The sequence below is a fragment of the Xiphias gladius genome, chromosome 15, assembly GCF_016859285.1.
Source record: "Xiphias gladius isolate SHS-SW01 ecotype Sanya breed wild chromosome 15, ASM1685928v1, whole genome shotgun sequence".
Lineage (NCBI taxonomy): Eukaryota > Metazoa > Chordata > Actinopteri > Istiophoriformes > Xiphiidae > Xiphias > Xiphias gladius.
This window is the reverse complement of record NC_053414.1, coordinates 18,986,235-19,008,540: the sequence shown is the minus strand read 5'-3', so window position 1 is coordinate 19,008,540 and position 22,306 is coordinate 18,986,235. Positions and strand designations below refer to the sequence as shown.

The following is a 22,306-nucleotide window of genomic DNA, read 5'->3' as shown; positions in this document are numbered from 1 at the left end:
AACGCCCAGTCCCGAGAAAGGGAGGGAGGGAAGGAGGGAGAGAGAGAGAAGGGGGGAGCAGTAAGAAAGAGAAAAAATGAGAGAGAGAGAGAGAGGGAGAGGGTGAGAGAAACAGTGGGCCTCAATTTCTGTGACGCCTAGCACTCGCCAACCCAAAACCCACAAAGAATGAGATTGGAGGAGAAAGGGAGGAAGGGATGGAGAGGAGGGAGTAGAGGGGCTTAGGAAAATGACCGTGGATGAAGGCAATCTTTAATAAAGAGAGAGCATTGGGTTTCTGCGGTAGCTGGTAATGGCTCCAGTTGTCTAGGAGGACTGAACAACACAGTTTATTTACACAGAGTAGTGGGACTCAGCTAGCTTTACAGTTTGCATCGTTAAGATGATGACAGCATGGATTGGTTCATTGGTCACTTTATGTTTTTCTTTTTGCTGTCAGTAATCCACCATACAGCTCCAGAGTGATCTGAACTTGTGGCTGAGTGACAAAATCCACAGACCTCGCTCTGTGTAAAAATGCATTTCAAAGGCCTGGCCACACCGAAAAGCGGCACAGAGAAGTTGTGACCTAGTGACCCGTTGTTCTCAGGCTCGGTGAACTACTCTAGCTGACAAGCTAATTGCTAACACATTAGCATGCCGGGAAAGTGCTACCACCAGTCAGGCACAATCGCTCTAGCTCAACGGTTACAAGAGTTCAAGAGCTCTAACTAGCTTGCTAAATAGTCAGTTAGGAAGCCAGCTAGATCAGTCACTAACGTGACCATGAATTCACACAGTTTTTCCAAGTGATGTATTTGTACAATCTACTCCTGTCTCATCATAACTCTCTGCAAACCTTTCCTATTTTGTGGAGGAGTTTTTTTTCTCCTTCTTAGATGGGTTAAATAAGAGTGGATAGAGTAACGCAGCTAAAAAGCTGCAATAGCTACCTCTCCATTCCCTCAAAGGTCAGACCTGCAAAGATAGCTTACTATAGGTTGGTGCAAATTTGTGTGTCAAAGTTCAGCCAAATTGAACAATGCAAAAGACTTGTGAGCAAGTCTGGTAATTGAGGCAATTCCATTGAAATGAAATTACTTTTTGTGCAAAATTTTGCCATTGTAAACACTGGTATGAGTGGCAGAAGCTAATATGAGGTTTCAGCATTGCGAGTTAGCCAAATAAAGTGCATATTTTTCTCCTGATAGTGTTTTGTCCCAGCAAAAAAAAACAAAAAACCTATGTGCAACTACAAGTAAGTACTCCTCCCACTCCACTCAGCAAGAAGGAACGCAGTCTGGGGAAACACAAAAAGAGAATTAAAAAGTGTAGCTTTATACCCGCGTTATTTGGGTAACTCTGCCGCTGAAGCCTCATATTAGCTTTGGCAGAACCTTCAGCATTTCTTACAGTGGAGTAGTGGGAAGGTATCACATCGTGATACAACAACCAATAACTTTTTTTGACGTACATATGGCATAGGAGTATTTTATTAAGATAGACTTGAAAAAATCTGAACTTTCTGTATCATCACAATAAATTGAGTTTAGCACTAGGAGAGAGTGTATAATAACCATCCAAGTCAGAGGTTTCACTCTGTCTCTGCTCTTTTCCCGTCAACAGTGTGACTAGACAAGTGAAATCTTTTTAAACTGGTCTCTTAGACAAAAACTTCGAAAATGCAGGGGCTGATGGTCAAGGCTGGGTCATGTTGTGAAACACAGCAGTATTTCAAGAAGAGTTATTACTTAGGTTTCAAGCAAAGATCTGTTAGTTGGCCAGTGATAAGACTTAGCAGTAAGAAACTTAACGTAACTGTGACCGTAGCCTCCAGAACAGTAACTGACTGTGCAGCAAGAATGCAGGGAATGTGACCCCCCTCACACACTACCTCCTCTCTCTTTCTCGCTCTTTCTCTAATGTGTCTCTGAAGGGTTCATTAGTGGAGGATGTGACATCACCTAAAGACTGTGCAGTCACTTGTCACTTGTCTGTCGACTGCCATGTTATGTACGTGACATTATTTCCATGTCATTAAAGCAGATCTGGATTACTTAGAGTGCTGTTCATGTAAACCAAGGATCCTGTGACACCATTACTGTGTCACTCCCTTGTTTAGGGCCAAAGGTCATTAAAGACCAGCGTCACTCCCCACACATTCTTTGTCTTCAAAATGTGCTTACTCTTGCTGGGAGTGAGAAGAAACACTTTGAGGGAGCTGAAGGTGGGAATGAGGCTTGTCGTCAGTCTAAATCAGTTGCTGTCTGCACGGTGTCAGCGCAGCACTAAGCCCCTCTGGGCAGCCAAAGCCTTTTGTTTTGTCGTTTTTAGCTGCTAACTTGAGACTTACTCCAGAAATGTTAGCTGTTGGTGTTTCACTGGGTTTACACACAGTCTGAGAAACATCCACAACATGTTTGTCCAAAAGATGTCGCTCTGAGCGACAGTGAGATGGAAAGAAGATGATCATAGAGAGCACTGCTCTTCAGTTCCTGTTTAAATGAAAAACACAGATGCAATGAGTCCCTCATCAAATTGGACGTGTTTTACTGTGAGCAAGCAGATGTGAACCACATTAGCATCATTAAGCACATAAGCGACCCCAATGACTGCATCATTAAAAAACTCCCCAGACGCCAATTCTTCCAATTACCTACTACTTAAGCTATGATGTGGCAAAAGTTTTCTTTCGATGCAAGATCTGCTTGAAATTTAAGATTTATAGTTGAGCTGACTGCTTAAGGAGCAGTTAGCTCCAGAGATCAGGGCCACATAAACCAATACCACAAGAGAACACAACCAGTGTTAACTAAGCACAGATGAGAAGATGGGCTCATAAAAACCACATTGCCTGACACAGGAGAAACCTCCACATTGGCACTCTGCAGAAAAGCAGTCAGTGTCCCAATGTCAGTTTCGATTTTAAACTGTAGTAGCGTTACCTTTGTCTTCATAAAGGTTTATTCAACATGTAACGGCTGTCAAGGAAATTAATATTTACTCTCCAATTCTTTCGTGCTGCAATTTGGATTTCCTTATCCATTTCCCCCCATGATAGGTATGATGGCATAAATTACATGAATTGCATGTTGTTCAATTACCAACACGGTACCCTGCAAAATTAGTTTTGGGTCAGAGGAAATATTCAACTTTTTAAAGTTCTGCTGTTTACCATCTTTCGAGTAATTGTTTTTGCTATTAATTTCTGTAAAATATTAAGATTCTGCCTGTTGATTTTTATGGCAAACAAAAATGAACAGAAAACATGCCTGCCTGAAAGCCGTGATGTGCTGCCCGCTAGCAGTGATGCGAAGGATACAAGTGCATGATTTGTAGTCATAACACAGGGGCTAAACTTGCTGTTGTATGGACCTGAAAAGCTGCCTTTTTATCTTAAAGCAGTGAGTGTTTGACAGTGCTAGTCTCCTACTCTACCACCTGTCTCTTATTTTAATGAGCTGTCATCAGCCCCAGGGCTCTGGTAACCAGTATGAGTAATGCTACCAGAACTGATGAGTAGGCAAAACAAACAAAGCAAGTGATTTCAAATGCAAAAAAACAAAAAACAAGAAAAACAAAAAGAACCTGTCTTGACTGATGTTCTGTTGGCTTCAGTGTTCTTATTGCTTTCCTCCACCATTGTTGATGTATGCTGCAGCCACTAAAGTCACCCCTTGGGAATTGCCACCCAGTTTATCACTGACCATGCCCACAGGAAACAGAACGCTGCTGAAATATACTCAACATCATGCAACCAATACACAGAGGCACAAAAAAACACAAAGTCATTGTATATTTTATATCCTGTTTGTATTAAATTCAAGTGTGATAAAACTGCATGTTGTAACTTTAAGAATAATTAAGTAAAATTTCTATATATTGTACCATTGAGGAGCAGACGTCTCAAACACCCTCACAGTAATAAACCAACCCTATCACCAGAAAAGAATGTCATTATTGGACAGTTTAACCAAATGGCAACACACATGGCAACTATTGTATGGTTAAGGTTAAAACACTGGGTTATGGTTAGGGAAACATCAAGATTATGGCAAACATTAATTAAAGGTCTGCCAGAACTGCATGAAAGCCAGCCATGTTACACATACATCCAACACTTCCTCCCACACTCCTTTACTTTAACCCATGCTTCTTCCTGCATTGACACTGAATGCCGGCGTTTGACTTAAATCGTGAGGTGCAGAATCGTCCAATTTGGACATGAATACTGACACTGGGCTAAATAATTAGATAAAGTGCATAAAAAGTAGTAAAACAATTAACCCTGGGGCAAATACACATCAGTGACCTATAGCTTGCAGTAATTCACTGATTAGTGCAGCAAATTACCGGCTACCAAACAGTTGACTGATCATGCAAAGCTTGAAAAAAGATGACAGTGACTTGAATTCTGGATTTGATGGGGCATCAGTTTATTAAGATGGGTGTAATATAAGAGCCATCATTAAAAACATAATCAGCAGCATTATGGATCTCTACATACAATAAAGTGATGATCCTGTGGAGGCAAGCATAATGGGAGTTAAACTAATACAAACATGATGAAATAAACGTATGAATAATCGTCTTCTCTCCTGGCATTCATTTACAGTGTTTCTCAGCTGGCAAACAGAAATCCTGAGTCACAAGTGAAAAGTTTGAAAACTTGATTCTACATGAACTGCCTAAGGAGAGCAGCAATGATAATAAATTTCCCTTGCGAACACAGCTGTCTGGTTTGGACAAAGTTTACAGGCAGTAGATTCTGTAACAGTGGTTTACATGCTGCTAATCAGAGGCCAATTTCTCTGCACAAACAACTGAATTTTTCACATTTGGCTCAAACAAACAGTGATGAAGTAACCAAGGGTCCTGTTTTTAAGACAAGCACACACAGAGACTACCAGACAAACATCCATTTAACAGTAAAGGGCAGGAAACTGAGAGAAGAGTCTCCCTTGCTCAGCTCTGTTCTTGAACCATCCAGAGCTGTTTACATCCTTCCAACACAAACGTGACTTAATCACAGCCACAGAGTGTTCCTGTTTCCCAGAACCAAAATATAATAACACAATCATTGAAGTGTTATCATTTGGACTGCTCATAGGATATAAGGATTTGGCAAAGGAAGGCTGCCTGATTAAAAGTGGCCTAATAAGCTCAGAGCTGGTAAAAATAGAGCTCCTTTTAGGGTATTTAAAATCACCAGGGACCATTCTCATCCTTCTCTTGTGACAGAAAACACATCTCCTCATCTCCCTTGTTGTATCCCATGAGTCTCTTTCACTGCCAAGGAGAACATCTGGACTCAGTCACTCCACCGCTGGCTCGCGACTGCAGCTCCTAATGGAACATGTGAATGTGTTATAAGATCCGGCTCGAACAGCTGCTATTAGCTCAATTACATATTTGGCTGGAGAGCAGCAACGTGCTAACCCATCACGCATTCTAGTTTAAATGTGTAAATTAATGGTAATCCTGCTCTTAAGAGCCAAGGCAGAGTGTCACAGAGGATAGTAGTGGTCACATCTAAAAACAAAAAAATGTGACGCAGAGCCCTGAGGCTTGGATGAGGGGTTCAACAGGAGTGGCAGGGATGTTAAAGTGGGAATGAGGTAAATGTAAAGAATGAAAACAAGCTCTCAGGAATCACCATTGAGAGCCAAAGGTCACAGTTGACAGATACTGTTGCTGAACCTTGTTTCGTGAGAATATTTAGTTGGATTTCGAGTCCATGACTCTACCTGTTTCTCTGGCCTGGAGCAGCATTACAACCACACTCACACACAGAAAAACATATGCAAATACACATGATAGTATGTGGGCCAAAGGTATCAGTAAACCTCCTCCTTTCCACAACTTCCTGTAGAAACTTGAAAGTTCACCCATGGCGAAGGGTATATATTTATAAACCAGTTAAGAGCCATTGGAAAATCACATCTGCTACTGGGGAGCACTTGAACTAGACCCAAAACAAACAAGTAGTCCCAATTGGAAAAATATACAGACATGGCGTGGAGATGTAATCTGTTTTGTTCACTTAATCACTCTTCCAGGTCCTGATGGCATGACATAAAAACAACAACAGTAATAGTAGTTAATAATAGGTAGTAATAGCCTATAAATTAATGCTCTTAAAACAAATGTTTTAATATATTTAATGTATTTCAGCATTTGAATTAAAAGAGACAAATACGACTAATATATTTGGTGACTATGTTGCTGTTAGGTTGTTTTGTTCCTATGTAGCATAGATACCCTAAAAGAGTCATCCAGAAATGGGTATGAAATTGTCAGCTGTCCTGGAGGGAGATTTGGTCACCATCTGTATTCTGTTTCCATTAGACTCACCCAGACATTACCAAACAACAAAATTCTGCACTGAACTGAAGAGAGAAGTACTAATCATGGGAGAAAGAGGTCCTATAATCTTTTTCCTTCTCATTCAAAATGACTGTAAAAGAATGATCACACTTTTACTGTATTTCTTTTATGTGTCATCGTCAGGCTGTATGCTTATATTCTGAATAGATTTTAACCTATTTTCCAATTTCCCTGTTCTATAAATTTCTATTTAATTTTCCATTCTCCATTTTCCACTTTCCACCTTCGCAACATCTAAATCTGCACGTCATCTGAGTCTGCAAAAGACACTGACAAAATAACGCAAAGAGGTTCTTTACCAAAAGAGATAAAGTATATGGTAGGTTACAGAGCAAGTCGCACACTAAAGGCTGGTTGAAACAAAGTTTGTCTGATGTGGCGTCTGACAATGTCTGAATGCACAAGTGTTTATAGCTGTTCCAAATGGCCAAACTCAAACGCAGGGTGAAAAGCCTGCTGTCATGGAGAGGGGTTAGATGCAATAAACTTACACTTTTAGAAAGTCTCTCTCGAAGGCACTCATAGTGTTTTACCCATTTGTACACATGAAAAGTAGATGGAAGTAGATGTGTGAAGAATGAAAATAGAGAAAGACAGAAGTTCAGATCCCGTATACCTTGTCAACTCTGTTCACCTGGCCTAATGCTACGTGAAGTGGGGATGCTTGGAGTAAATTCAGGGGGAGAGGGTTTCAGATTCTGGTTGATAATCCGTGCAAGCGCACAGGGGGCCCTCAAAACACGATCTAAGCGCTGATGCTGACATGAGCGTTCACAAGCAGGCTGTGTCAAGCAGATGACAGTGGGTTTAAAGGATTACCAAAGAGTGATCTGAAGGGAGAAGCTGAAGGAAAGTTTGAGAGGGAGCAGAGGTGTGGGGGAGTGGGAGGAAGAGGGCGATTTGAGGAAAGTGAGGGAGAATGTAGGAGCGAGGGGTGGGTGAGAGCGGAAGTGCAAAATAGTGGACTGTGCAGTAAACAAACAAACCCCACTCCTGATGAGGAAAGAGCCCTCCAGCAAGTCCAGCTGAGTTGACACACTCATACTGAACGCTACCACATCCCCATCCCATTCCCATCCTCCTCTTCTAAACCCTCTGTGTTGATGTTCCTCTCTGTCTCGTACCCAGCTGCAGAACATGTAAATACAGACTTGAACCCACTGATTTATAGTCAACAAACCAATGGCCTTACTGTAAGTGCATGTTCTGTACACTGACTGTCTTTTGTGAGGTAATTAAATGCACCATGCTAAAAGACATACCCCAGCTGATCCAGAAAAAAAAATTTGCCTATATGTGTTCCAGGGTATTTTATGTTTTCCTGTCCAAACATTAGCACATATTTGCAATAGCAGACATTTCACCTCTAAGTGGGGAGTAAAAGCCAGAGGAAAAGCATGATCAGAGATGGAGGAAGGTTTAGGTTATAGAAGAAGAAAAGACACTAGATGACAGCGTGAGGAATTATGGGGATATTTTGCTCTCTAGTGTAAACAAGCTCCAAAGAAGAGTGCCATTTCTCTTAAGGGACTGGCATATTCCTGGCCATTCACTAGCGAGGCACTCACAGCTCTTTTCCGTGTTTTCATCAAAGCTGTTTTATGTGTGAGGCAGGAGAAAAGTAATGTACAACTGGCTAATATTTAAATCAATATGTCGTCAAATTTTTGTTGGTGTTGTCCTTTTTTTTGTGCAGCTTTCGCTTCCTCTCTTCTTCAAAGTGATTTACTTCCATCCCTCCTCCTTCTCCTCTGCTATTCTACAATTGTAAATTGCTCCTGGCATCATACCTTTTAGATGAGGGAAAGGGGAAAGGTCCAAGATGACAAGTCCCAGTGGGAATGTCAGAGGCACATCAGGAAGCTTGTGAAATCCATCACCGCTGGCTCCTTTTCCAGCTTCTCCACCACATGTAAAAGTACCTCTGCCTCTATCAGTCCCTCTCAACTAACATTAAGCATGGAAGACCTCGGTCCAGATGTCCGGCACAGGGTCTACAGTGTTAGCAAGGACTAAAATGGTTAATAGATGCTAGCAAAGACACAACCTGCGCTTTCATCGAAATTCAACAGTCATATGATGGCCGTTAGGGGGCCCTTAGGGACTCTTTTGGGACCAGCATGCTGCCTAGTCACTCGTATAATTGTGCTTCCGTAAACAATGAGGTCTATCAGTCACTGGGAAAACCAAAATACCCTCCCTCCTGAAAAGCACCCAAACAAAACACAAAAACAAGACATGGAGCTGAAACTCACAGTGACCCGCTGATCTCTGCATTACTATGGGGCTGATTGGCACTGACAATCAACTACGCACAGACAAAACACCAAGTCTGGGATTTCAGCTGTATCCTTCCCAAAAGTTCTCAAACATCCCCTGAAGTAGTGTCAAAATGAGATAAAACTGGTTTTCCACAGTGATAATATAATACACTGTACCTGCATGTCCCAGCATATCAGTGAAACTACATTACACTAATGTTAATTGAAATATTCTTGCAGAAAATGAAAAAGTTTTGATGTCTTGTGCTTCATTTTATACAAATTCCCCTCATTCATCCTGGCTTATTTGATATCTTTGGACAGTTTGGGATGTTGACTAGAATTAACAAGTTCTGTGGGTTTGAGGAAAGCCTACGATAGACCTGCCAAAGGGTTTGTGGGATTGACAAGTAAAATCCTCAGACCCAGGATGTTTGGTTTAGGCAAGTGAGCCCCAGGACCAATGCTTGATTTGAACCCCCTCTGCTGAATTGACTCAACAACTTTGATTGCAACTGCAAATTGCTGACAAATGAACAACTGTAAGATTTGGATTTATCTGGACATAAACCACAAAGTAACCTGATCCCTTAAGCGGTTGCAATCAAATGAAAACTGTTTAATCAGAAGTCAAAACTTATTGGGACACAGTTGAAAACACGAGAAATGGACTAATTTTTAACAGAAGGATGTTTGTCTGGAAATTTTGTGACTCTAGAGATTTCCTCTGTCCCCGCTGGCTGTCATCTGGGTCTATTTCTGATCTCCCGAAGCATGAGGGCAAAGAGAGGGGTTGTCTGGGAAAATGAGCAGTCAAATATGGCTTTAGAAGAACTTACCCCACTCCCAAGTGGATATGTGTGTGAGTGTGTGAACATGCCCATACATGTAAGTGTGTGGGCCGACGTGATTATTCTGCTGCCGCAATCGCTCAAGGTGGAGTAGGGGAAACCCTGCAGTTCACATTTAGAAACACTTAAGATAGAAAATTTAAATTCCCATTGCTTTTCCTTCACTTTTCACCACGGATCAAATTAGCTGAAGAGGCCAGCTGGTTTGTGTCTGTGTACGGTATGCTGGTGCACTCATGATACCCCATTTACCGAAACCTGCGCTGAACCTTCACGGCAGCACACTGAAACAGGACCCAGCTGCCTGTGTGCCTGTGACCTGACATCTAACTGCTTGCAATGGAACGAGCAGCTCTGAAATGTGGTTTCAGGAGGAGGGGAGGTGGTAGTGGTGGTGGGGTTGTGGGGTAAAGAGACGGCTGACTGACACATAGATGTGGAGGGCTTGGAAGCGAAGGAAGACATTAAATTTCTGCATTTGAATTTCTCTGAACCGCACATAATTGGTTGCAGAGTTTGAATGACATCAGAGCGTTGACTCCCACTAATGGGCTTGCTGAAAGAGCTGGGTTGCCATTCAAAACAAAAAAGGCTATCAGAGATCATACATGAAGCTTTACAAACAATACAATACGGGCTTTTATAATCTAAAGGTCTATAAGAAAAAGTAGTGTGCACTATGGGTTCTTTAAATGAGAATTTCCCTCTTTCCCATGCCGGTTATCTAAATCTGTTGACATCTCTGGCATCTGTTGGCACGGCAGCACGGTAAGATGTGACAGATAATACAGGCACAGTTAGAGGTTGAAATATGTGCTGTTGCTCTGATAAAACTTTCCATTGTAAAACTGAACAAGCCAGTATGAATGGGACAGCAGCAAAACCTACTGATGGTTAACAATACAGCTGAGATCTAAGACACATGTTTAGCTTATTGCTGGATCCTGCAGCTCTGACTCTGGCAAGTATGCAATGTAGCAATGTTTTGAATTAAGTTTTTTGTGTGTGATTTGTGTGTGCTTGTGTGAGAGGATTTACACTTTACAAGTTGTGCTAAACATTGTGTTAACAGGACTGAACAGGGAATCAAACTGTTACACAAATCAAATCAGCAACTCGCTTTCCTTTCTATTTTAAGAGGCGCAAGACGTACTATTTTTTTTAGGTTGACCTCGTAAGACACCAAAATAAATGTTTATACCGTTTGTCCTTTTACAAGAATAGTTTCAGATTTTGGGAAATATTTGCTTTCTTGCCAAGATCGATACCACTTTCATCTCTGTGCATTGTCTATTCACTGTAAAAACAAACACATAGCATAAGCGCAATTATAACAGTGAGTTAAGTAAAAACACTTCTTGATTTAAGTTATGATCCATTTGAAGCCTGCTGTTTAATATTTTGGGAGGATAGTGAAGCATGTTTAATTTCCACTCAATACCAATGTTAGTGTTAGTGTGCCCGGCCATTTTGTGGCCTGAAAGGTGCATAATAATGAACACAAAATCGTGAAAAAACTGTAAATACTCAAAATATTCAATACATTTAGAGGTCTGCACCTGGTATATACCGAGGGATAAAAAAAACACTCAAACATCCCATCAAGGGGCTATTTGTAAGTTTTTCTTTGCTGCCAATTGTGGTTTCTTGCCAGGAGCAGTGGTAGTGATGGTTGCTTGAGCCACTGTTGCATTTACAATAGAAGAGCTTCTAATAGAGCACTGTGCTCCCAGAACGCAGGCTTGCTTGTGGTTCCTAGATTTTCCAGAAGTAGAATAGGAGGCAGAGCCTTCAGTTATCAGGCTCCTCTACTGTGGAACCATGTTCCAGTTTGGGTCCGGGAGGCAGACACCCTCCCCACATTTAAGAGTAGGCTTAAAACCTTCCTTTTTGATAAAGTTACAGTTAGGGCTGGCTCGGGCTTGTCTTGAACCACCCCCTAGTTATGCTGCTATAGGCCTAGACTGCTGGGGGACTTCCCATGATGCACCCAGCTCCTCTCTCCTCCTCTTCCTCTCCATCTGTAAGCATTCATATGACATCAATGCTCATTACTAACTTGACTTCTTCTCTCTCCCATAGTTTTGTGCTTTCTCGTCTCTCTCCTCTCTCTTCCTGTCGCTTTCTGCAGGTATTTCTGCCCCTGGTGCTGCAGAGTCTGGATCTGTGACTGCCAACCACCTACTGCCCCCATGATCCTGCTCAAGACCCACTGCTTCAATTATTATGATTATCATTACTATTATTATATATAGTTTTATTAGTATTATTATACACCCTATTATTATAATTATTATTTGTATTATTAGCTCATTATTGTTACACATCTTTATGTTGTACCTGTACTTTGCTATGTTGTCTTTCCTCCATCCTGTGATCAGAATCAACCAATCACATTCAAACTCATGTTAAATAATAGTTAGTATACACCTGCCACCAATTAAAGTGACTCTGATTAACCCCAATTAAAGTTCAGCTGTTCCTGTAGGATTTTCCTGACATCTTTGTAGTTGCATCCTACTACAAAAGCCATGGTCCACAGAGAACTTCCGAAGCATGAACAGGTTCTCATTGTTGAGAGGCATTGATCAGGAGAGGGGTACTAAAGAATTGCCAAATTATTAGATATACCATGGAACACGGTGAAGACCACCATCACCAAGTAGAGGAAAAAATGGCACAACTGTGACATTACCAAGAACACGATGTCCCTCCAAAAGTTTTGATGATTGATGATTCATCTTGGTTTAATTTATTTTATATCCACTGTAACATACAGACATGAAAATAGTATTGATCTTCTCATTTAATTTTGGGCAAGAAAGGAAAGCAGTATATTTCCCAAAATGTCAAACTATTCCTTTAAGTGAATTTCATCTATTTGAACTGGCACCAGCTAACCTGGTTCAAATTTGCTCTTTTACGATCTACACCATATCAAACTGACTGAAGCACCAATAGGAAAAAGTCTTTGAACCATTAATGCTGTCAGCATCTCTTTGGTTTGGTTCGAAGAAGATGTGAGGGGCTAATTGTTCAGCTGAGGTCAGCAGTTTTTAGAGTGGTATGCTCTTTAAGTATAAACACTGGAAGGAATAAAAAGGGGGAAACCAGACTTCAAATCACTGCCAGTCACGCTAACCTTACCGTCTGGTTAACTGAGCTGGTACTCTGCCATTTTGCCAGAGCCTTTCTCTTTATAAAACACCTTATGAATGGAAACAGAGAAAGTTACAATGAAAGAAAGTGAGTGGAGGTCACAAGTGGAAAATGAGAAGGACTAAAAAGAAGAAACAGACAGGAAAAGTAGAAAAAAAAGGTTTCAGGCCTGAGCTTGTCTCATGCCCTTCTCCTTACTCTCACCTTATCAACGTGTTGGCTGCACATTTTTACAAATTATTCTGGGTTGGAGAAAGGGGCCAAAACTTGGAGATCTGGCATTCATTTACATTCTTACTGGTTTGTGCCTTTCCTGCTCTCTTTTTTTTCTTCAAGAAGACAGCGCAAGATGGAATTTCAAGGGGCCAAAAAGAAACAGAGCAGGACTCGTTCAAGCAACAAAATCCCTGAGTGAGCGTCCCACAGGGATCCATATGGCTGCCGTGCGGTTGTAATGTCTTTGTCCGCCCATCTCCTCTGATTACCATCATGTCTCTAGAGGGGTCTATGAGGGTAGAATTTGTGTGTGTTCATGTGTGTTTGCAGAGATGTGTATGACTGTGTTTGCAAAAGTATAATGCAACTGCAATTATCATATAAAATGGGGGGAAAGTATCATATTGTACCTTAAATATGAATTTATATACTTACAAAATTCTTAAGAAATATATTTGGTTAAGTTGTGGGTACAATTGTGCATGTATGTTGGATAAAGTTAAATCTGCATTAATTAATTTTTTTGGTCCTTCGGGTGCAGCACAACATGCTGTACACACAACAGCGACTTTTAAAGTTGATATAGCAAACGTGTAAGGAAAACGGTCGTTTATTTACACAACCCCGAGACACAGAGCAACATTAGCATTCATGTACAGTTGTGTTTCTGGACACCTGATAAAAATAAGTCCAATATTCACTGCTTAAAGCAGTTTTCACTGCCTCTGCCTCTCTCTCTAAATGCTTCACTCAGTGCACCAGCTTCTCACTAACTATGTCCGTCTGCTGTTTGGTGCTGAGCAGGTAGTATACAGTGGGTTTTACGTAGTTTTTTTGTTGAAGACAGCTGCCCACTGGAATCAACGCTGATGAGACCGTTGAGCGTGAAACAAAACAGTAAAGTTGCATACTGTAAAAACCAAAACAATGAGCTGAAAAACACTAAAGCCATAGCACTGAGGGAAACTACAGAGGAGGATGATAATCATCTTTTGGTATTTTAACAATTACCTGTTGTTAAAATATTGATTAGAGCAGCTTTAAAGTATAAATTTTGATTAACATTATTCATAAGGATTTAGAGATAGTTTTACATAGGTAAGTTTCAAGGATCCAACTGGCTAACTGAAGAAATTATATATTATTATTATTATTATTATTATTAATTATAAAACATATTATAACAGACATTCCTGTTAATATAAATTCTGTAAGGGCAAATTTTTAATGAGAGATGACCATTCCTCTATCTTCTAAAACATCTCAGGAAAAAATGGATAAACCCCAGAGAAATGCTAATCTATCACGATTTCTTCCTGAAGTTTACTTTGGGGTGATAATTTTGTCATTTGAATTCATAAAGTATTCAGACCCCTTCACTTTTTTCCACATTTTGTTATGTTGCAGCCTTATGCTAAAATCATTATAATTCATTTCCCCCTCATCAATCTACACTCAATACCCCATAATGAAAAGCAAAAACAGAATTGTAACATATTTTTGCTAATTTATTTTTTAAAAAAAATGAAATATCACATTGACATAATTATTCAGGTCACTTACACTGGAAATTTAACTCAGGTGCTTCCCATTTCTCTTGAAATTCTCTCTCTGTACATGTGAAAGCGTATGCCAAGTCCCTAACTGGCAGATGCATGCCCAAATGCCCTCAGGGACAAAGCCTCCAGTGGTGTTGTGTGTTACTTCTGGCATCGCAGGAATGAACACATCATCTGGAGGGTTGATTGAGATGGTTGCAGCCCTATGGAGCCAAGAGGGGGGTCAATATCAAACACTAAACCAAGAGAGTTCTCAATCTGGATCTCATTAGCCCTGTAGTCTGCCAGTGCTGGAGTGAATGCATCTCGACTGCAGCCACACTCACCCAACAAAGCTTTGGCACTGAGACACAGCCAAGCCAAATGAAACAGACCAGCTCACCAATAGAGTGATCGGTGACCTGAACCACCCCTACAGTAGAGGATGGAAAACACTGGATGAAAACGCGAGATGGGTTCAGATGTCTGCCGTCAGCAAACAGTGAAAAAACACATAAAAGAGATGTACATACAGTACATGGACAGGTTCGCTTCCATGCAAGCATGAACACACACAAGGAGCACTGGTTTCTCTTTGTCTTAGGCGTTATCTACTGTCATCACTGTAATTGGGGCAATAGGGGGTCATTTCCTGTGAGGAGGGAGCTCAATTGTGATTACTCATTGCTCCTCACTGAATCTCCAAGCAACCGCGCTAACTGTCCCAGAAGAAGACCGATTCGCCTGTACCCCTTTCCCACAACCCCCCCCTCCCTCAACTTTTCCCTGTGAAATCATTCCTGAGCTCATCCCTCCTTCTGAAGCCACCACTTCTGCACTTCAAAAGAACACAGATCCTCATAAATCGCCCTTGAGCGGACCCCAAACCACAGCAAGTCGGCTGGAAAATCCAAACAAACAATGTACTGATGAGCGGGTTGGACTGTCTTAGGTCGTGCAACATAACCCCTGAGCCCATTGAGTGATTGGATACTGGAAAGAAAACATCACACTTCAGCAAGGCTTTATGGAAATGTGGAGAGCAAAGGATAAAGTTAAAGAGGAGAGGAACAATCTACTGCTGTGTGTGTGTGTGTGCAAGGAAAAAAAAGACAAAAAAAGGGAAAGAGATACAAATGCTAGCAGTGAGGAATGTTTTCTTATCATCACGGAGCTGGTCTGGCTAGTCTGATTTTTGGTACTTATCAGTGGATTAGGACTGAGGACTGAGTGGTGATAGACTGCAGGAGGGGCAGCGGTGTGATAGCCTTAGAAAGACCCCAGTCTGAAGTGTTTAGGTGATGAGGAAGAGGCCTGAAGAGAACTTGGCAGGAAAAGAGCATTTAGACGGTGTTTTACAGCCCAATATGCCATCTCTGCCTCTTAGGTAATCAAAACCTCAACCCTTATGAATGTCTGATAGGCAAAAGCTGAAGCTGTGAAATAACGTCTGGGATATTTTAAAGTTTTATAGCACTGAGGGGAAGTATGGCTCAGGTTCATGTGCATCAAAAAGTGAAATAAATACCACAATGCCATAAGAGTAACGTGTTTCCAGCTCTTAAATTGTAGGTGGTCCTGATTTCCCAGACTTTCTGATGGCAGCATGCACCTACTTTTGAAAACCATGTCTCTCCACACAACGCTGCAAAACATCAAGGACATAAAAATATTAACACAACGGCTGAAACTTAAAGAAGCCATCGTAACATCATTCCCTTGGTGGAATCGAATCAGCAGTGAGGCTGTGGTCTGGCAAATATAAACCCCTCATGCACCACAACCAGGTCCTGTTGGTCATATAACTGGTCCATCAAGGTCAACATTCTACTACACACATTCATGCAGTTGCACAGATGTACAATAGTAATTACTGGATACAATACATTAAATAGCACCGCAGCCTCTTGGCTTCTCTGTGGCAATCCTTTGTGATGAGAGAAGTTCATGTGTTTATTTCAGCCAACGGCTCAGACTGATCCCATTTTAATACAACGCATAAGCACGCTAGCCTTTTTCATGAGTTGGCTTCGGGTACAGTAACCGTTTGATCTGCTGATTTAATGTGTGCCAGTAAATCAACAGTCACACTTAACCGACATTATCAGGGGCCTACAAAGCTGGCACTTGACCCTGTCAGATACAAACAGAAATTTTGATGAGGAACCTTGGAGGCAGAGAGAGTAAAAGAAGAGTAAAATGTAGAAGAGGTGGGATGACAGAGAAGGAAAAAGAAAGAAAGACTGAGACGCATTCAGACGCACAAAGGAGCAACAGGATTCTTCAGCTAAACCAGGTAATCTCACAACCAACAGGTTTAGTTTAAGGAAGCCTCTGTTCGCATGGTCACACACTGCAGTGTAATTTATCAGAGGAGCAGCCAGATAAAGAGCAGGATTTTCCAACCGTCAAACAACTGTAGGTTAGGAAACGTGTTTGAAAGAACAACAACAGAGTAATGGGGGTATATTAGAGAAAAAGCTAAGTCACAGCTGTTTCAGATGTGTTCAAGGGACAGCGAGCTTGTGTGTTCCTGCATGTACAGTATAATGTGTGTACAGTATGAACATGCAGGACAGCATGCGTATCACACCAAGCACTGGTTTTGAAACGTACAACAAAGCAACAAAAGTTTTATTTGAGCCTTATAGAGCATCCCTCTCACCTCTCCCCTGCTCTGTTTAGTCCTGAGAAACCTTCTGCAGGCCCTGCAGGGGAGGTTTGCAGGTGAGCCACGGAAGCATGTCATAGCATGCTGCAATCTCACACTCTGGGAACCGGGATGCCATCATTACTACATAACTCATGTGAATTAGATTCTCCTCAATTCCCTGGCTATATAAGTAGGCGCTGTAGAACAGATAATCGTGGGAACAATAAATTGAAATTCTCAGAAACTCTAGAAACACAAAAACTCAGTGTACACACTTCACTTGGCTCAGGGAGTTTGGGGAATTGCTACTGAGCTTCTTTACTACTTTACTACTACTTCTTTTCAAAACTGGTTTTTCCAGCAAAATGGCAGCAAAGTTTCGCAAACCTTTTATTTCTTTAGGAAGCTGGAAATTTGTGTTTATTTAGAACACATGAGACACCTGAAAATTGTTGGCACTCTCTCATAATTTGGGGAAAATTTTGAGGAGGCCCGTGTGAGCAGAGTTAACTGATTTCTCTGTCATCATGTTATCATTGTACCAGGAAGAGAGGAGTCTTCACGATTGTATCAGGAAATTTCGGTTTGTATCACCCATTTGTGTTAACCTGTAGATCGATGACATACTGTGAACTTTGAAATGTAACAGTGTCTCACAGCTACAAGTGTTGCGGCTGTGTAATCAGAGCCACAGATTACAGTGTGTGGGGGGGGAGTAGTTAAGACCAACCCCCTTTAGCTGTTGCATGTTTCCACTAAGGTTTTGCTTCACTCCCCCTGCCTTGTCAGTTTGACCGTGAGTCACTTGGTGCTCGTGTTTGGATTCTCCTCACTGAAAAGCAGATGCAGTGCAGGATAAGGGCAATGCTACAACGATTTCAAGGTAATTTCTTTGTGATCCCCATGTCTGATTCAATATGTGATAGATGATGTTATTAGTGGCATTCTTTGTTTCAGATATTTTTCAAGGGGTTGAATTTGTGTCATGTTTATACAGGACAGAATGTCAGGGAGAAAAATAATGATTACCTTTAGAGTTTCAGGACTTTTGATAATTTGTGTATAATGAATCAGTTGCTTTATGAAACCATTTACACCTATATATATATATATATATATATATATATATATGCTGCAAATTGACAGAGGTTTTTTTTTCAATGTTAGTCAATATTTTTGAAATTATTCTCAGCACAAAATTCTGATGCATGCAATTATAACATACGTATTCTCTCAATCACATCTCTTCATGGATAATTTGACACTGAAATACCAGTACTCATTCATGATCTCCATTCATATTTTCATCCAAACTGTACTTCTCGACGCTCGGCACTCAGCTGTTTGTGCCAGCTTGGACAAGTTACAGTAATTTCCCAAATTCTTGGCAACAGATTGAATAGGTTTAAGTCTCCAGACCGTTTTGTAAATGTTAACATATGACTCTAGAAGCAAGAAAAACATTCCCTCACACAACAAAGACTCAAAGGAATGCAACCCCAATCACCCCTGATTGTTTTCAACATAAAAGTGCAAGCTAAAATAATTCAGCCACAACATTCACAATGTATTTATGATCATAGTTTTCTAATGCCATATACTTTAGACGTACTCTTTCAGTCTTAAACCTTAGAGGTTTAAAGTATATTTGCATGTGCGAGGCACTTCAAACACACCTCATCTATGCTGTGAAAGTGGAATGGCGATGCTGAAGGGAAAAGCAGCTGCATATGAGCCAAATTAAGTGCACATGTTGTGATGGTTCTTGTCTAACAACCTTACACTGACTGACATACACTTTAAACACAACTGGAAAGGCTAAATGTTTGTTTGACATTAAAATAATCCCTCTGTCCGTTTGGTCTTTAGTATCACATTCTGCTCTATAAAACACAAACGGCAATAATTACTCAGCCTCTCAGATGTCAAAGGAATGTTTGCATTCGGGCCATCTAGCAACTATATAGGTTATTATTATTATTATGTCAGGGCAGGACATAGACGTTTTCATTTTCAGTAAGTGCATCACCAGCCTAAACTCTGCTTTTCTGTGGAATTGTGATTCATGAAAATCGCGTTTCGGCTAAGCGGCTTGAATGTAGTTGTAATGTAACTTTGTCGTAAACTCTTTTAAAAATATCTAAATGTTCACCTATTTATTTTAATTTAAGAGTGTGATGTGTTCAAGCTTATCTTTAAGGATCAGGATTTCTTATGTCTTTCTGCAGGGTCTGGACCCTCTAACCAGATCAAACAGAGCTCGGTAGCACCGTCTTCTGGCAAAAAGGAAAACATCTAAGGATTCTGGTGGATTACACTCTATCAACTTCAACATTTATTGAAGGAGCTCAGGCATTTTTTTGTGTATCTTTTTTTTTGTTGTTGGACTAATTCTTCAGGGCTCCTACTGCCAGAAGCATGTCAACAAAAATGACTTCATAGCCACTTACTGCAGGCAGAATAGAAGAAACGCAACATACAGCATGGAGGCTTCGAGTTCCACTCATGCAGGGACATCCCCCTCTACACCCATATTTCCCACCTCCCCTACTCCCTCCTCTCCTGGCTACTTGCAGTTCTTCTGGGAGTACCAGGACAATTCTGTCATCGTGGAACATTACAACTACACTGGCAAGCTGCAGAAAGACCGCTACCGCGAGGGGCTCAAGCCTGAGGGCATTGCGTTCCTGGTGGTGTGTCTCCTCATTGTCCTGGAGAACGCTGTGGTTCTCATTGCCATTTGGCGGAACAAGAAGTTCCACCTTCCCATGTATTACCTGCTGGGTAACCTGACTCTGTCTGACCTGCTGGCTGGGATTACCTACATGGCCAACATTATAATGTCTGGACCTAATACTTTGAAACTGACGCCACTGCTGTGGTTCCTCAGGGAGGGAGGGGTCTTCATCACTCTGGCTGCCTCTATCATTAGTCTGCTGGCCATTGCAATTGAACGACACGTTACTATGGTGACTATGCGGCCATACCACGGGGCAAAGCGGGGACGGATGTTGGCACTGATTGGTGCAAGTTGGGCCCTGGCAGGCTTTCTGGGGGTCCTACCAATTCTGGGATGGAACTGCATCCACAGACTCGCCCAGTGTTCAACAGTGCTCCCGCTTTATGCCAAGAGCTACATCCTCTGCTGCGTATCTGTGTTCAGTGCAGTGCTCCTGGCCATCGTGGTACTTTATGCCAGAGTTTTCCGCATTGTTCGCACCAACACGCAGCGCCAGCGGTTGGGGCTGTCAGGCAGCTTGCGAAAAGGCTTAGCGAGGAAGTCGCAGAAGTACATCGCCCTCCTCAAGACAGTCACCATTGTGCTGGGCGTCTTCATTGCTTGTTGGCTGCCCCTCTTCCTCCTCCTCCTCCTGGATTTTTTCTGCTCTACCCACAGCTGCTGGTTGCTCTACAAGGCTGATTACTTCCTGGGAGTAGCCATGGTCAACTCGCTCCTCAACCCCATCATCTATACTCTGACCAGTAAAGACATGAGGAGAGCCATTCTGAGGCTGCTCTGTCGGCCATGTCTGATGACCAGAGATGGCCAAGTAAAGAAGATCGGGATGCCATTCCTGGAGTGCAGTTTCAGTAAGACTGAGGTGGCCTCGCAGAAGTTAGAGGGGGGTCTGGAGACGACCATTTCCTCTGGGAACGTTGTCACCACCCCGTCTCCAATTAAAGCTCTTTACCCTAAACTCTTCAAGTCATAAGGACACAGACTGACGGGTTGAGTCTAAAAATGTGTGAATGGGTTTCCCACTAAACAGAGGCCATGTAGCACATGTCTATCTTCTATAGAGAGGAGGCAGTTCTGGTATTCTCAAATTTGGAGTATAGCCAGAAACAGATATTATGGAGGCACAAGAGTATCATGTTTAGAATAATGTCTCACCTTGACAAGTCAAAAGTGGTACAAATTATAACAATATAACCACAGCTACGAACATCATGGTGACATTATTACAGACCAAAAGGCCATAAGGAAGCCATTCAAATGTGAACAAGCAAACAAACTTTTTTAAGGGTTTGATGAAAGTGATGAGCCTCCTTAACTAATTTGCACTGAAATATCACAATAAATGGAGCAGCAGCCTTGGATGAAATTTTCCTGCACTTCTGCAGTTTGTGTCGAAGCCTGGAAGGACATTTCTGCAAACCAAAAGACTCTTGTGACTGAAAAAGTGTAAATTGTGTAACATTTTCACCGAGAACTGCTGGGTTAATGGTGAATGAGTGTGACTGTCTTTTCCCCTTTTTTCAGTTGGTGTGCTAGATTTGATGTGATAAAATCGTGCGGCACCCCTACAAATATCTGTGTACATGATGCAGCGAGAGTTACAGGGAGGGAGAAAGATAATAGGAAAGTGAAAAGTGGAACTCACTCTCAACTGTTCGTACAAAGACAACTCGGTGAAGAATGTTGTGGCATAGTTGTGGGAGGGGGGGCAAAAAAACTAAAATCCCCGACTTTTTTTAAAATGACAGATGGTTAACCTAACTGATGCCAAGTGAACGGTTGCTGGGTTGGTGTCCGATTTTTTGAATTGTCAGTCCGGCATCCGCAGGAAAACTTCTACAGCAACTTAAACAACAAAATTTCATCATATAATGCGATTAACTGATGGACGTAACAATGCTTTCTTTTTGCTTTGACATGCCGATTGTTTAACTCCGACTGAAACCAAATCACCTGCGATCACCTGAAAGAATAAACCCGATAAATGATTTCGTCACAGATCTATTTTTCAACTTGCAAATAAAGTTGTAGATGTAATGAATCACCATCATCCAGCTGCATCAGGAGTTTCAAGGACAAGAATGTGACTGCACTTGTAAGCTAAATCATGCAGAATCAGGCAGATTCATCACAGGGCAATTATTCCAATACTTTCCTTCACTCCTAATCATGTTTACAGAATATTTCCGGTTATAGTTTAAGGTACTGACTTTTTTATTATGAAATGAGTTGGACACCAGTCTCTTTATACAGATGTTTTTTTAATACAGTCTTTCCAGACCTTAATTGATGAATGAGGCAGTGTTCTTCTTTGTACTGTAATTCATGTAGTGAACTTTTTGTATTTCTGAAAACTTTTTATAACATCTATATTGTAAATTATATCTATTTTGTAACGAGAAAGGGCTAGGAAACTTTACCTTTCTTTTCATAAGAGAAATAAAATGTTTTCTTAAATGATTCCAAAGAGTTTTTAGTTTATTATCATTGTGTGTGCACTGAAACGGTGCATTCATGAAAGC

General features: G+C 41.3%; 1 protein-coding gene across 1 annotated transcript; it reads left to right on the top strand.

Annotated features, from left to right (window-relative positions):
• Positions 1-17,838: 17,838 nt before the first annotated feature.
• On the top strand, positions 17,839-22,189 carry s1pr5b (sphingosine-1-phosphate receptor 5b). Its single transcript, XM_040144916.1, has 2 exons — positions 17,839-17,927; positions 19,273-22,189. The coding sequence occupies exon 2, from the start codon at positions 19,528-19,530 to the stop codon at positions 20,755-20,757; it is 1,230 nt and encodes a 409-aa protein (XP_040000850.1). The 5' UTR covers positions 17,839-17,927; positions 19,273-19,527; the 3' UTR covers positions 20,758-22,189.
• Positions 22,190-22,306: the final 117 nt, after the last annotated feature.